Source organism: Microtus pennsylvanicus, chromosome 9, assembly GCF_037038515.1.
Source record: "Microtus pennsylvanicus isolate mMicPen1 chromosome 9, mMicPen1.hap1, whole genome shotgun sequence".
NCBI lineage: Eukaryota > Metazoa > Chordata > Mammalia > Rodentia > Cricetidae > Microtus > Microtus pennsylvanicus.
In genome coordinates, this window is record NC_134587.1 from 22,046,470 (window position 1) to 22,061,142 (window position 14,673).

The 14,673-nt window shown below is 42.6% G+C and overlaps 2 protein-coding genes across 2 annotated transcripts in view; one reads left to right on the top strand and one right to left on the bottom strand.

The window, feature by feature from the left end:
* Positions 1-3,623, top strand: part of Ccdc148 (coiled-coil domain containing 148) — a 250,222-nt gene extending 246,599 nt beyond the window's left edge. The window contains exon 15 of the mRNA XM_075985162.1: positions 2,837-3,623. The gene's annotated coding sequence lies outside the window, so the exon portion shown is untranslated. The remainder of the gene's footprint in view (positions 1-2,836) is intronic.
* Positions 3,624-12,440: 8,817 nt separating this feature from the next.
* The window catches only part of Upp2 (uridine phosphorylase 2), a 36,430-nt gene continuing 34,197 nt past the window's right edge, over positions 12,441-14,673 (bottom strand). Inside the window, exon 7 of the mRNA XM_075985167.1 lies at positions 12,441-13,803. Coding sequence (XP_075841282.1) covers positions 13,652-13,803 — 152 coding nt within the window. The 3' untranslated portion in view covers positions 12,441-13,651. The remainder of the gene's footprint in view (positions 13,804-14,673) is intronic.

The window sequence follows — 14,673 nt, forward strand, 5'->3', positions numbered from 1 at the left end:
ATGTCCATGGGCTCTGTATTAGCTTCCCACTTGTCATCTTGGTGGCCTGAATCCTGTCCTAGGGAAAATTCCTTCGGAGTTACTTGTGGAAACTGTATTTTGACTGTGTTAATAAGACCGTTGGAGGCCTTTATAGTTGCAAATCGGTTTTTGGGGAATAAAATGCCATATTTACATTTTCTTCCCTTAGCATAAATGTCAGGAGGCCAGTTGTAAATGGGTTTCTTTTCCTGACAATTTACTTCATTTTTTTGCCTGACTGCACAAAGCATTTCCCTGCCTTCCTTATGATGTAATAGTCACTGAAATTCTGCTGATTCCAGTCGCTCTGGCTGGCCATAGTCAGCAAAACCAGTTCCCTCTTATGACACAGATTCAAATTTATTCCAGGGATTGTTTATAAATTCTACTTCTTCAGTATTTGTTATATTATTGAAGTTTTCCGTTTTCCGGAGGGCCTCTTACTATGCTATTCTGATCCATTTTCTCTCAGTCCTTTCAGCTCTTTGATCTCAGTTCTTGATGTTTGTTGGGGCTGCAGACATCTGGCCCCTTGACTTTCTTTGCCTGCCTCAGATCCTTTGCCTACTGGAGTGAAACAACTTGTTTATCTATGCCTGCATCTGCTCTGAGCATGAGACCCTCATGAGTTCCTAATGGCAGGGGAGTGGTTCCTGGTGGGGTTTACAGCTGAAAATTCTAAGAGCTGGGGCATGGCTATCACTTAAGGATCCCTATATAAGCTTCTCTGGAACACAATAAAGTTGGCATTCTTGTTTCAAGGATGACCCATGTCCATGTGTCTCCGTCTGTGTGCAGGTGTTTTTAAATCTCCAAGCTGGTTTTTGATTCTTTATACCATATTATAGAGCTTAGAGCAGACACTGTGCTTTACAGATGTTTTCTCCATTTTTGGAAACTTTTTGATGGACATAGTTTCAACTCTACAAAAAGGCTAAACACTAAGAAGTAATAACTTTCTTTAATAAGAGTCATGCACGGTTTCACATTCAAGGTGCTTTATCATTTCTGTGTTCTTACTGCACACATATGTGTGGGCACACATACACATATGCACACATGCACACACATGCATACATACACACATATGCATATGCATACATGCACACATATGCATACATACACACATATGCATATGCACACATATTCATGCACACACATTCTCTCTCTCTCTCACACACACACACACACGCACGCACGCACGCACGCGCACACACACACACACACACACACACACGCACACACACACTTTTCCCCCTGACCATTTAAGAGTAAGTTTTCTGTTCTATGAGTCTATGTCTGCTTACTAAAGGTCAGAATGCTAGCTTCTCTACGCGGAGAAAAACCAAGCACAGTGAAAGGTATCACTGTTATAATACTTCCCAATCTAGTTTCTTGTTTCAGCTTTGTCCTCTGAGCCATTTCCGGCCCCTGTAGCCTCTCCTTTCTCATCGGGGTTCCAGGCAGAAGTTGACTATTGATTTTTATGGTTGGCTCTTTATGCTCCTTTAATCTGGTCCATCTCTGTAGCTTTGTCTTTTACGGCATTTGTTTTTATTTGTGGTACATATGTGTAACTGTAACATAAAGGGTGCTGTGTTAGCCAATTGTAGCTGTGCACTTGAGGGCATTGGGCTTATTCATATTATTACTCAAACACCACTGCCATCCCTCTTCAGAACTGTGTCATTTCATCCTGAAACTCTGTACCCACTAACCAAGTCTACCCTCCATCTTCCTTCAGTCGCTGACAGCCAGTACTCTAGTTTTTAGCCCTGTGAATGTATGCACTGTCAGTACATCATGTCAGTGAACGATGCAGAATTTATTTGTGTGAGGAGGGTATTTGATGGGCTTATTTTACTCACCATTATATCTTCATAGTTTATCTGTATCTTGCATGAATCAGAATTTTATTCTTAAAGGCTAAATAATATTCTACTGTGTGTATATTACATTTTGTACAGAGCTATTATAAATATTGATATATAGTTAGTTATCCATTTGAATCCCTGCTTTCAATTCTTTTGAGATTATACCCATGAGTGGTGTTGGTAGATTATATACTACTTCTACATTTAATGTTGGGGAAATTTATATGTTTCTTTCCCATGGTGCCCTCAGCATTTTACAGTCCCAGTAACCATGCTCTAATTTCTTCACATCACATGTTATTCCACCCTACTCTCCCCCTCACATTTTTTTCTTTTTAAATAGTTAGCCATTCTGTGGGCATTCATTGATAGATTAATAATTCCTTGTGATTTCAACTTGTATCTCCCTGGTTAATAACACCAAGAATCCTTTCAAGTACTTCTTGTCCATTTGTAAACCTTCATTGAAGAAACACATATTCAAGTCATTTACGCATTTAAAAATTAGATCATTTGTTTGTCATTATTGTCCTCAGGTAGTAGGAGATGTTTCCATTTTCTGGACATGAATCCTTGATCAGATAAAGGGTCTACAAATATTTGCTCCGGTTCCTCGAGTCTTAGATTTTTACCCCTTGGCATTATCTTAGGAGTGTATATGACAACTTTTTGATGATGTTCAAGTTTGTTTCACTTTTTCTCCCTCCCTCCCTCCTACCCTCCTACCCTCCTGCCCTCCCTCTCTCCTTCTTTCCTTCTTCTTTCATTGCCTGTGTTTTCTGTGACACACACAAGAAGTCATTACCAAATTCAGTGTCGCAATGATGTCTCCCTATTTCTTTTCCTAAGGATTTTATAGTTTAAGCATGTTTAGATCTTAGTCCATTTAGGGTTGGTTTTTGTATATGCAGTAAGATGAGAATGCATTCATTGTTTTACAGGTGGCTGCCCAGTTCTTCCAGAATTGTTTGTGGAGGATGTTGTCCTTATTCCATTGATTCATCTTAGCTCCCTTGTCAAAAATCATTTGAGCGTACATGTGAGGATGTTTTTTTTTCCCTAGGCTAATGCGTATTGTTTTTCACTTGTTCAGTGATACGGCTTCTCTTTGGCATGTATTTGTATAGTGCTCCCTCACAGGCTTGGTATTTCCTCGGGGTTTACGTCAGTCCCCAAGCTCCATCGTCTCTTTGACTCTCAGGCAAAGTAGAAAACCAATGAAATTAAGAAAAATTCAAGGAAATTTGAGAAAAAAAACTGGAAGCGTTTTCCCAAATAGGTGATGGAAGAAAATTTAAGAAAGAGACATTTGAAAAGACCTCAGTCAAAGCCCAGAAATAATAACATTTGATCAACCGGGAGAGAAGGAAGTACAATTCTGCTGTTTCCGACATCTGGTATGTTTGTGTGGAAGCTGACTGCAAGGCTGTGGATGCATCTCAGGATGAACCCTGATTGGATGACTGCCAAACACTGCCGAGGCCCCAGGGAGCCATTCACAGAACTAAGACAGTAGCTGCTGAGTGACTAGTCCGCTTTGAACTTCACACAGGACGAGGGAGTCTCCACATGCCGCAGGCCTCTGTAGAATCAAGGATCTCTTTGGGTCCTTGGGGGAAACAGAACATAAACTCTAATGCGGCTATTATGCTTTTTAATCTCCGGGAAGATGATTTGAAACTTCCACATCAATCCTTCATGAACTAATAAATATCTGCATTTACCTTCAACAGTATCTATGTCCAAGATGATTCTATTTAAATGTTTCCATTTTAGCTATTTTGTTTATAGTTTATTGGAGTTAGGCATTATTTTTTTCTGTTTGCATTTTAATGTATTTTTCCAGATATTTGTCACTGCTTGGTTTTGTCCATTATAAGGCCAATTTTATGTTGTTTTGTGACCATTATTTCTTCTAGAACCCTTGAAACTTGGAGGCTGTCGGATCTACGCATATGGCAAAGGCATGCTGGAGAAGCTTGTAGGCTCTTGTACCTCCCACGGTTCTGCTGCTGTTGAGCCTGCCAAGGGTTCAGTGTCCACCAGAGCTATCTATACTTCATATTTCTCCTCTCTGAATGCCTGAGCCTTCTGGCCACGCTTAGCCTTGCAGCCTGTGGGCTTGGCAATTTTCCTTACCCTCGCGTGCTCCCCAGATGTGTCCTCCGGACTGTCCAGGTCGTAGCTGTTCATCCTCCCAATTGTGTTGTGACTGTGGGAAGCAACCAGATCACTGACATCTTTCTGCACAGGCAGAGGGCTGGTCCACATCCTTAGTCAGCCTGCTAGAGGGACTCAGCCCAGAATGTCATGTGACCGCTGCTCCTTGTTTCAGGCTTTACAACCCTTTTCTATGGGCATGGATTCAGAAGTTGATCTGTTCCCTCACATGGGGCTAGGACCACCAAACTCGGTTTATCTCAGTATTTGATACCTGTCCCAGGTGCGCACCAATGGGGTAACTCTTAACAGCACTCTTTAATGCCTGGGACAAACCACCAGCCACAGACACTTTTTTGGCTTGCCAGCAGCTGCGGGCCCGCTCTTCACAGCTGTTTCCCAGGACTGCCTCTTGCAGCCTGGAGCCGCGGAAGATTAAATCCAGGCTTCCAGTCTTGTGCCCATGCCCTGTTCTTAGGACCCCAGGATAGCTCAGTTTCGAACATGAGCTTGTCTTTCAAGGTGGCGCCCAGGCTCTGCCTATCAAGACAGGATGGTATTGCCCTTCACCGCTGGCTTACCCAGCTGCGGAAGAAGTGCTGTTTTGGCAAAACCTGCTGACTTTAAGACTTGTGGAGGCTGGTGGCTTGTCCCGTGGGTAGGACTGCAGGTCTCTTTCCACCAGGGTCTCCCAGCTTACATTCAGGAGTATTCTTTGTTCCCTTCCCCATTGGGGTGCTACACAGCGGTTCCTTGTAGTTTCCCGAGCATGCTCTTCCTGCCTATTTCTTCCCACTTGTCTGTTAGCATCATCATCGTCAATTTCTGAAATCCTTCCTCTCATCTTAATTTTGGAAGAGTCTGTTTTGTCTGGTTCTGACTCTTCAGCTCTACCACAGCGCACAGAGACTGCCTCGGGGCTGGCAGCTTCCCAGAAAGTCGTCTGTGTCTCTTGTCCCCCCCCCCCCCAATGTTTCTTGAAGATTCTATTTCTCTGAGAATTTTTCTCATTTGTCATTTTTGCCCTACCTGCTGTGCGTCTGCGAGTCTCTTTGTGTCCTGTGTATACATGTTCATGTGGGCTTGTGTATGTGTGTGTGTAGCTATGCATGGGCAAATGTGCATCGTATGTGGAGGGCAGAGGTCAATGATAGGTGTCTTCTGTAATCACTCTTTACCTCAGTTTTTGAGACAGGAACTCTCCCTGAATCTGGAGCTCAGGGATTTGACCAGCCAGCCTGGCTACTGAGCTCCAAACATCTCCCTGTCCCTGACTCCCAAAAACTGGGATTAAGTGCATGTCACCATGGTTGAATCTTCATGGGTGCTGGGGACCCGAACTCAGTTGCTCAGGCTTACACAATGAACACTTTAAACGCTGAGCCATAGCCCAGCCCCCTGTCATTTTTCAAATGACTGGTATTGTTGCTCTCTATGGCCACCATTGGTATTTCAATGCATATCGACATTGTGCAATGTTGAAATTAGGATGAGAGTTGTTATATCCTCAGACATGATCAACTTGGTCATGAAAACATTAACAGTATTTTTTTCCTTTCTTGCTTCTTTGAAAATACATTCCCACAGTGATGGCCTAAAGTCACCCCACTGTGACAAATGCATGTTTCTAATGATGCCGTAGTTCTCACTAATTTTATAAAATATCTTTTATCCTCAGAGAATTTATGATTTTATATGCAGGAAAGATTAGTTGTCTTCTTTCCCTTCTATTTTACACATTTTCCCTGATATGCCAATATTGCTTAGCACCACATATGCTTAAAATTCTTAATATTTATAAAAATTGCAAAAACAATTTGCATTCACTTCTTCGGCATTTATTAAACACTGCACTAATCTGAATCGCTTACCTTCACAGTATACTTAGAGCCACGCATTGCCAAGACCGCCTTAGTATTAAACTGTTCCAAACCTAGTTTGGAAAGACTATTTTAAATTTGGTCTCCTCAGAGTCCCACATTGGAGCATCAAGGTCCAAATCAGGAGCAAAAGGAGAGAGAGCACGAGCAAGGAACTCAGGGCCATGAGGGGTGCACCCACACACTGAGACAATGGGGATGTTCTACTGGGAACTCACCAAGGCCAGCTGGACTGGGTCTGAAAAAGCCTGGGATAAAACCGGACTCACTGAGCGTAGCAGACAATGAGGACTGCTGAGAAGTCAAGAACAATGGCACTGGGTTTTGATCCTACTGCACGTACTGGCTTTGTGGGAGCCTAGGCTGTTTGGATGCTCACCTTACTAGACCTGGAAGGAGGTGGGAGGTCCTTGGACTCCCCACAGGGCAGGGAACCTGGTCTGCTCTTCGGGCTGATGAGAGAGGGGGACTTGATTGGGGGTGGGGGAGGGATATGGGAGGTGGTGGCGTGGAAGAGACACAAATCTTTAATAAATAAATAAATAATAAAAAAATAAAAAAATCTTTAAAAGAAAGAAAATAAAATCGGTCTCCTTTTGAGGCTTATTAAAATGAAATAATACTTTACTTGGGAGTGAAGGTGAACGGCTGTGGGAGGGACACCCAGCAGGATGCGACCCTCGTCTCTGTGGCCACTCAGAAGTTCCTGGCCCTTGTCCTTCTAGTCTGCTTCCTGCTACTTGCTTTTGCCATTTTCACTTCTCTCTGCCCCTCAGATTTTTCCAGCTATCATGACCTTTACCAATTCTTGTTTTGGTTGTGCCTAAACTGATTTTTAACTTACTTGCCAATTAGTCTTTATGATTACAATTTTTTAAATAATTTTATTTCACTTAGAAATAAAGTTTGGATCTTGGATTGATGCGTTACTTAAGACCCTCCATGACGGGTAAAAAAATATACCCTTGTGTCAATACTAATTTTGTGATGGAGTAAGTTCCTTGACTCCTCTGATCCCATTTCTTCATCCACACAAGGAATCAGGTAGTTGTGAGGCTTAAATGTGCTAATCTGTTCAGTGTGTGTAGAAGGCTCTTCAGCACGCAGCTGGTGCTGGGCTTCTGGAACCACCAACGTCATTTCTGGGCCTTTTGCTTATTCACCTCCCGTTCTGTTTCAGTTGTTTTAGCCACTTGAAAGCTTTCCTCTGGCAGTCACTTGCTGGGTCCCATTTTCGAAGCCCAAGTCTGTCTCTCCTTCAGTGAGGTGTCTTGTCTTGTGGGGAATCCCCTTCCACTTCGGTATGTCTGCCCCCAACAACGCTTTTGCGTTTATCGTACCAGGAAAGTCACATTTTCCTATCTACGTTTTACAGCGGGAGCTCCAGAAGTGTAAATTCAAACCGCAAGCCTGACTTCAGCCACGGAGCTGGGCTTTCTCAGGGAATGCCAATTTCACTCTGGAATTCCCCCATTTATGGGCCTTGCATGCTTCAACTCACTTCCACAAATGTTTCACGTGGCTGGTGTAGATGTCCTTAGTCTCCACCTTGCAGGAGCCCTGTAAACCTTGTCCTTCTTGGGATGCCATTTCATGACCATCTTCTCTTTTCTTCTAAATACCACCCCCAACCCCGCTTCCTGTTCTTCACACCAGTTTCTTTCTTCCTCTGGCAGGGCATTTAGTCCCACCGAGTCTCAAAGGAAATGACAACCAGAAAAGAGAAATAGTATTATTATAAATAGTATTATTAGGCTCTCTGCCGTCACTGAGGCCAAAAGCGTTTATACCAAGGGCAAGGCATATTGGGCTGGTGTGGGGAAATTTCATTTTAAACCTGAAGTCTTTGATCCTGGAGAAATAGTCTCCGATGCTTTTCTTCTTCTGTTTTCTCCAGTGAGCCATTTAGATTTAATCATCCCCTCTGATAGCTACTGATGTGTTAGTCATATCGTCTCACAGAACTCCCGACGCTGATGAATTGCGTCTTGAAAAATGACTTTGGGCAGCTACATTAGATTAAGCCAGGACGCTGGGGCTGGCTGATGCTAGGCTGAAGGTTCTTTGCAGCGATCTTGCTGGGTTAGAAGTAGAAATTAGTCCACTCCCCCTGCTTAGGAACCGGACTGTTTGTTCTGATTCCCCCCACCCCAAGCAACCTTCTCAGAGTCATTTGTCAACCCCGAGGTGTGAAAATCAGGACACTAACATGAAATTTCTCCCTAATATGGGTTCAGTTAGTGGTTAGTGTGATTGAATCTTTTACTCAGAGCAATATATATTTCCATTGTGTGTATTTGTATAAAGCATTTACCATCCAAACCGTTTGGCATGGACATTCATGTTCATCTCCAACCATCAGCACCCCCTCTAGAACACATTTATCATTTCAAATTGAAAAATATATATTTGTTCAACTAGAATTCCCTCTTTCTCTTTCCCTCAGGCCCTGACACCACCATTCTACCTCCCTTTCCTCTGGATTTGATTGCTCTAGGAATTCCATGTATCAACGGACTCAGAACATGTTTTCATCTTTTGGTGACTGGCTTATTTCCCTTAACGCAATGCCCTAGAGGTCCAGCCGTGTTACAGCATGCACCAGATTTTCCCTTTTTAATGGGCTGCGTGTTACACACACATCTTTTGGCAATCTAGTTTTGTATTAGCCAAACCGCCACCAGACATTTCATCCCATCCCTGCTGACGTCATCCCTGGCATCTCTCACTCTGAAGCCCTTTACGCGTCGGCCAGTCCAGCTCCATCACCTATGAGCAAAAGGAGACTTTGGGAATGAATCATCTTCACATGAAAAAGAAATTTTTATCTGGTATATAGAAACTGACTTATTTTTTTAAACATTTTTAAAAAATTATTTATTGTGAATACAGCGTTCTGCCTGTATATATCCCTACGAGGCAGAGAAGGGCATCAGATCTTATTATAGATGGTTGTAGGCCACCATGTGGTTGTCGGGAATTGAACTCAGGACTTCTGGAAGAACTGCCTCTTCCAGAATCATCTGAGTCATCTCTCCAACCCCAAAAACTGACTTATAAACTGAAAATCTGAAGGCATTTGCCTTGTCGTATGTGTGTATGTGTGTGTGTGTACACGTACTAACGCAATTACAGCAACAATAATGAATTTGGAGGTCTCACCATTATGTGACGCACGTGGCCCAGTCTTAATCCCCTGAACTCAGGCATTTTTTCTTTGCTGCAGGTCCTATCTCGCTCTCATTCTTCTTCTCTTGACAGACCTCTGACAGCTCCTACTACACAACTGTCAGTGACCTTTGTCTACACAGCAAACACAATCTCCTTGTCTTAGTTTATGGAGCACATAACGCAAATCACCTGTCCAGATCCATCCAGGAAGGCTTCATTATATGAGCCCCGGTCTTTTTCCTGTTTCCTGCTTGCCATCTGCTGAAAGCATCCTACACAGAGTTCTCACCAAAATTCCACCTGAAGTAAAGTTTGCCTCAGACGCCCATCTTGTCCAGGAAGCGCTCTCACATCTCCCTACTGTACATGGTGACCCCTTTCGTTGACTCCTCACAACATGTGTGTTTCTATTTCTCCTTTGGAGTCTGTGTTATTTTTCTCTGAATGGCAGTGACCCGCAGGTCATTTTGGTCCTTCATGTATACAAGGCGGCTGTGAATTGCTAAGGAAGCGACCGTCTTACTGTCTCACGATACCTAACCTCATGACCTACGTGAAATGGGTTCCTTATAAATGTGTTTGCTTGTTCTGCCCATGGCTTGCTTGGAGTCCAAGCGCTTGGACCCCTAGGACAATCATAGAAACTGTCCTATTTGGCACGAGCCTTCTGGGATCTCAGTGGAAAGAAGGCAGCTGGATAGCCCTGGCAGCAGACCCACCCGCGAGGTGCAGGGGGCAGGCCTGGGTAGGTGGACGCTGCTCACTGCTGACCATTTACCCAAAGCGAGCCCTGACTAACAGTTCTTTTGCTTTGATTTTATCAGTCTTTCTGTGGGCTGTAATGTCGGTGGCGGGGCGTGAGACGGGCGTAGAATGTAACTCCAAAGAGGCTTTTCTTTTAGGTGAAAAATGTGATTTTTGAAATACAAAGCATAACCTATATTTTTAAAGATCTGTTCTTTCTGGTCTAATGGGAGATGGGGCAAAATTGGAGGACTTGGATAATTTTTATAACTTTGGATAATTTTGATAACTTCAAAATGTTGACACTTAGGTTCTCATAGAAGACAACATACTTCCTTAGAAAATTTAAATTCTGAAAGAATTAAAAAACGAGAACAACCCTAAATTACTACCTTGGCAGGGTAATTCTAGACCAATCTTCCACAAAATATGTGATACTTGTTTCAAGGTTGTTCATCTAATGAATTTTAAAACTACTTTATGCTCATAAGATATCATTAATATCACATTTAATGTTTCAGAAGTCAAAGCGTTTAAATGGTGGAGTTTGTTCTCAAGGGAAAATTGCTATGCTCAGTTTGTAGAAAAATAAATGTTAAATTGATTCTCCCTTGAATGACACCAGTTGGGAGGAGTAGAGCAGAAGCGGGGACATCACTAGGGAGTGAGTAATGAAGCAGATTGCAAATCATAAATTTTCCAGATACTCATTTTAGGAGACGTTCTGATGAGGACCCTATTATTATTTTAAGATTCTTAAAAGATGGAGAAAGTCCTAAAGAACCGAAGGATATCTGTGTGTGTATACACGTATGTGTGTATATGCATACAAACATAAATATCATCTTTAAAGGGAACCTAATCAGCAAGATTAGTTTGTTTAGCTCTAAATCAGATATCAGGATTGCAGGCCAGATCTTCAGACTCCTTATTGTGTGTCCAGAGGCATGCTGGATCCTGCGGAGGAACAGTGTGGCTTTATGAAACTCGGTATGTGTTGAACAAATTTAATCTCCTTCCATGACAAAAGACAGGACCTGATGGCTTGAAGACAAGCAATGGGGTCCATGTATCTTTCACTCGTTTTTATTTCTACCCCACATGGGATGCCTGTTAGCAAAATGAGCCGAACACAATGTTTCTAAAGCTGCCGTCCTTGTAGAGATTATGAGACTTATTAAATATATTCCTAGAGGAAGGGTTATCTCTTAAGGTTTAGAACCATTGACTTAAACATATATTTGATTATTAGATTGTTCGTATATTATGAACAGACAATAGTACACATGTATGCTTAATCCATCCAGCCTTCCTGGGTACAGTCAGTGTTTATAATAGAAAATGATTAAGATACTATTCCTGGCATTGAGGAGTTGCTCTTCTAGGCAATGACTCCTGTGGAGAATGGGCCAAAGGTATTTAATAATAGTTCAGCTGGAGGGGCACCTGCAGGATACATTCTTCTAAATCAGTGGCTGGGCTGTCTTCCCCCGCTATCCTTTACCACAGACCTGCCTAGGCCTACTCTCAATGAGGCCTATTGAGTGTGTGTGAAGTGAGGCCTCAGGCAGTGTTCTTGAAGGGCTTTCTTGGCAACACGAATATGCCCCAGTGTTGAGAACCACAAGACAGTGTCCTGGAGAAAATCAACTGATGCCCACAACCTGCTCAGTACAGCGAGAGTTTTTAAAGCTAGGGCTCTGCTAGAAATACAGTCCTCATTTGACAAACATTCATTTGTAAACCCAGTACTGACAAGCATTGCTTTAGGTGCTCGGAGACAGCGCAGTCATTAAAGCAGACATAGTCTTTGCCCTCAGGAGTCTTACTGTCTAGGCCTTGAGGATTCATTAAACAGTGACCCAAATCACGGCAAAATCTCAAGCTATGATGCATGTTTTAAAGTAGTAGAGGGTGCTGTGGGAAGCAAGGCTGCGTGGGCTCAGGAGGAAGGGAACATTGAGTTCGAATAGGAGTTAAGTAGGGCCTATGTGCTGTGAGCACTGAACTGAACTTTCAGAACAGAGGTGTGGCTACTGAGAGAGAGACCCTGGCAGAGGTCTACAAGACAGAAAGTGGGGGAGTGGGGAGTTGGAAAGCTGGCCAGATCGAGGAATGATGTGGGAGAGTTAGTCCATTCATCCGACTCCTTAATTATTGGAACAACCGACGAAGGGAGGCCGACTTCTCAAAGTAGTAGTGGCCAGATACTATTTGCTGACACAGGAGCTACTGACAAGGAGAACATTAGCACACTCTTGGTCAGGAAGTGACAGGAAGATTAGGTGGGAACTCTCTCATTCATCTCTTTCTCTGAATCTCCCCTTCTCACAGCAAGGCAGGAAGCAAACAAGATTTTCAAGGGCAGCCAGATAAAAGTTCAACCCAAAAGCTTATTGAACTGCTTTGAAGTGGTTTTCACTTAACGAAATAGGAAGGAAAGGAAAACTCCGGCAAGCGAGGAGACACCCTCCTGCCTCGCCCTTCCCTTTTGTAGTTCAGATGTTTGTGTTTGATGGTCAATTACTGGGAGACCTGGAAAGTTGCACTCCAAGCATTTCTGCTTCCAAAAAGAAGTTCACAACCAAAACACCTTGTGGGGGTTCCTTTATTGCTGCTGCTTAAAAGAGAAATCCATTCCTGTCACAGGCACAGGCTGGTTCAGACTCAGCGAGCCAGGAGCCTGCCGATTTCAGCCGGGAATCTTGCTGTGTGTGGTCCTGGATCCAAACACTCTGCAGCATGGTAGGAGCCAAGCTTTATTTGTTCCACAACCATATAAATATAAATACACAACATTACGTATTATACAAATTCGCAAGGCATCCTTCACTGTTATTCCATCCAGTCTCTCCAGTTCCTAATGTTCATAAGGACCTTCCAGGTGAGCTCCGTCTGTAACGTCCTGCTGCTTGTTGCCTCTGGGGGTCAACCAGGGGAGGTGTATGCGCAGGCTCAGAACAAAACCTGCCTCAAAGTTACGCGGAGGGATTTGTTTGCCATCTTGATTTCAGGTTTAAATTTAGTTAACTCTTTCTTCAGTTCTTAGTGAAACAACATCAATAAAGACAGCTTTCTCATGACATATTTCCTTACAGGAAAAAAAAAATAAAGTTTGCTCAAAGGCAATTTAGTCACTTCTGATTTCTGAAGCAAAAAGGTCTTTACATTACTGAGGGTTTCATTTTAAAAAAAAAAGTGTGATCTCAAGCCATTACAATCTGTGAAAATCACAAATAGAGACATTGAAAAATGTCTAATTCCATTCTGTGTGCACTGAAATCGTGCACGGATAGAAAAAATAAAGGCATGGCCATATTTCCCTGAGGATAATTCTTCCATGCAGACCAATATTACTATGACACATTTTTGTAAATATTTTGAATGTGCACAATTGATTTTTGTCACTTGTCCAACACCTCGAAGTGCTGACAACATCCTAACACACACTTCTGGATCTGCTTCAGCGAGCAACTGGCAACCATCTACAAATGGCTGCTCTGTTTTGATGTACGCTTAATTAATGCTGCATATGAAGCTCCAAATGGCACAATTCATGAGTTTAAAATATTAATTCTTAGACTGCTTTGGTTAACTGGTTCTAAAATGGAAATTGAACTTTATTTTACATGGTTATTAAATTATCGTACAATAAGTCCAACTTTAAGATAAAGGGATTCATAAAAATCTTTTCTGATTTTAGTCCAAGGATGGGAATTACATAAGGATGTTATAGACAATACATGGCTTCAGCATTGCAACTGTATCTATCAACTCACAGGGAATGGGTGGGATTCTGAGTTATGACATCTGACCACAAAGTCCAAGCTGTTTTTTGATGAAATTCGAGATTAGCCGCTGTGGCCGCTGCTGGTACTCCACCAGGACATCATGGGACAAATTGATTTGGTCACTCTCGAGTCTGTCAAGAAGTGTCACACAGACCACGGCAGCTAGGAAAGCAAATCACATGGTTAGTGATGCAAACGGGCTCATCTGTTCTATAGGATATTAGCCTAAAATGCTGGCGTTCACAACGTGAACGTTTTAAATTGGGATCAGTGCTGAGTCCTTAGGATTGACAATGGTGGCAGTAACCTTAGTCAGCATCTAAAAGTCCATTTCTGCAAAGGGGGTCAACTCTGTGGACATGGGCAACCTGTGCCAGCACAAAAATAGAGCTGGGTAATATCCATTTCTTGACTCGCTGCTTCGGGAGTCACTGGGGTGTATGAATTTAGGAAGAAGTATACTATAATCGCAAGAGCTCATGCTATCTTTTAAATTTTTACTTTTCACTGATAAATGATATGATATCCCTATATATTTAGAGATACAGTGAAATATTTCAATAGAGATATGCATTATAGAAAGACTTAATCAATCTAACTAACATATGCATCCTTTCACATTCTTATTTTTCATAATAACAACTAAAATTTACTCCTTTAGATATTTAGACATATGCATAATTAGCAACAATACTCAGTTACAATGCTCATTAAAACATTAACATTTATTCCTCCATCCAGCTGCAACCTTGTGCCCTTTGGCCAACACGTCCATACTTCCCACCCTACCCCCTTCCACTCCCCTGCCTCATGTAGCCACGATTCTAATCTCTACTCCCAGGGGTGTTTTTGATTGCACACATGAATGAGACTGTGCAGGTTCACTTTCCATCCCGGACTTATTTCACTTAGCGCGGTGTTCATCTGTGCTGCCCCAAACCCCCAAATCTCCTTCCTTATAAGGCAGGCGTGTTCTGTTTTATGTACATTCATGTGTATTTTTCCATCCAGTTATCCCTGGTGACCCCTTGG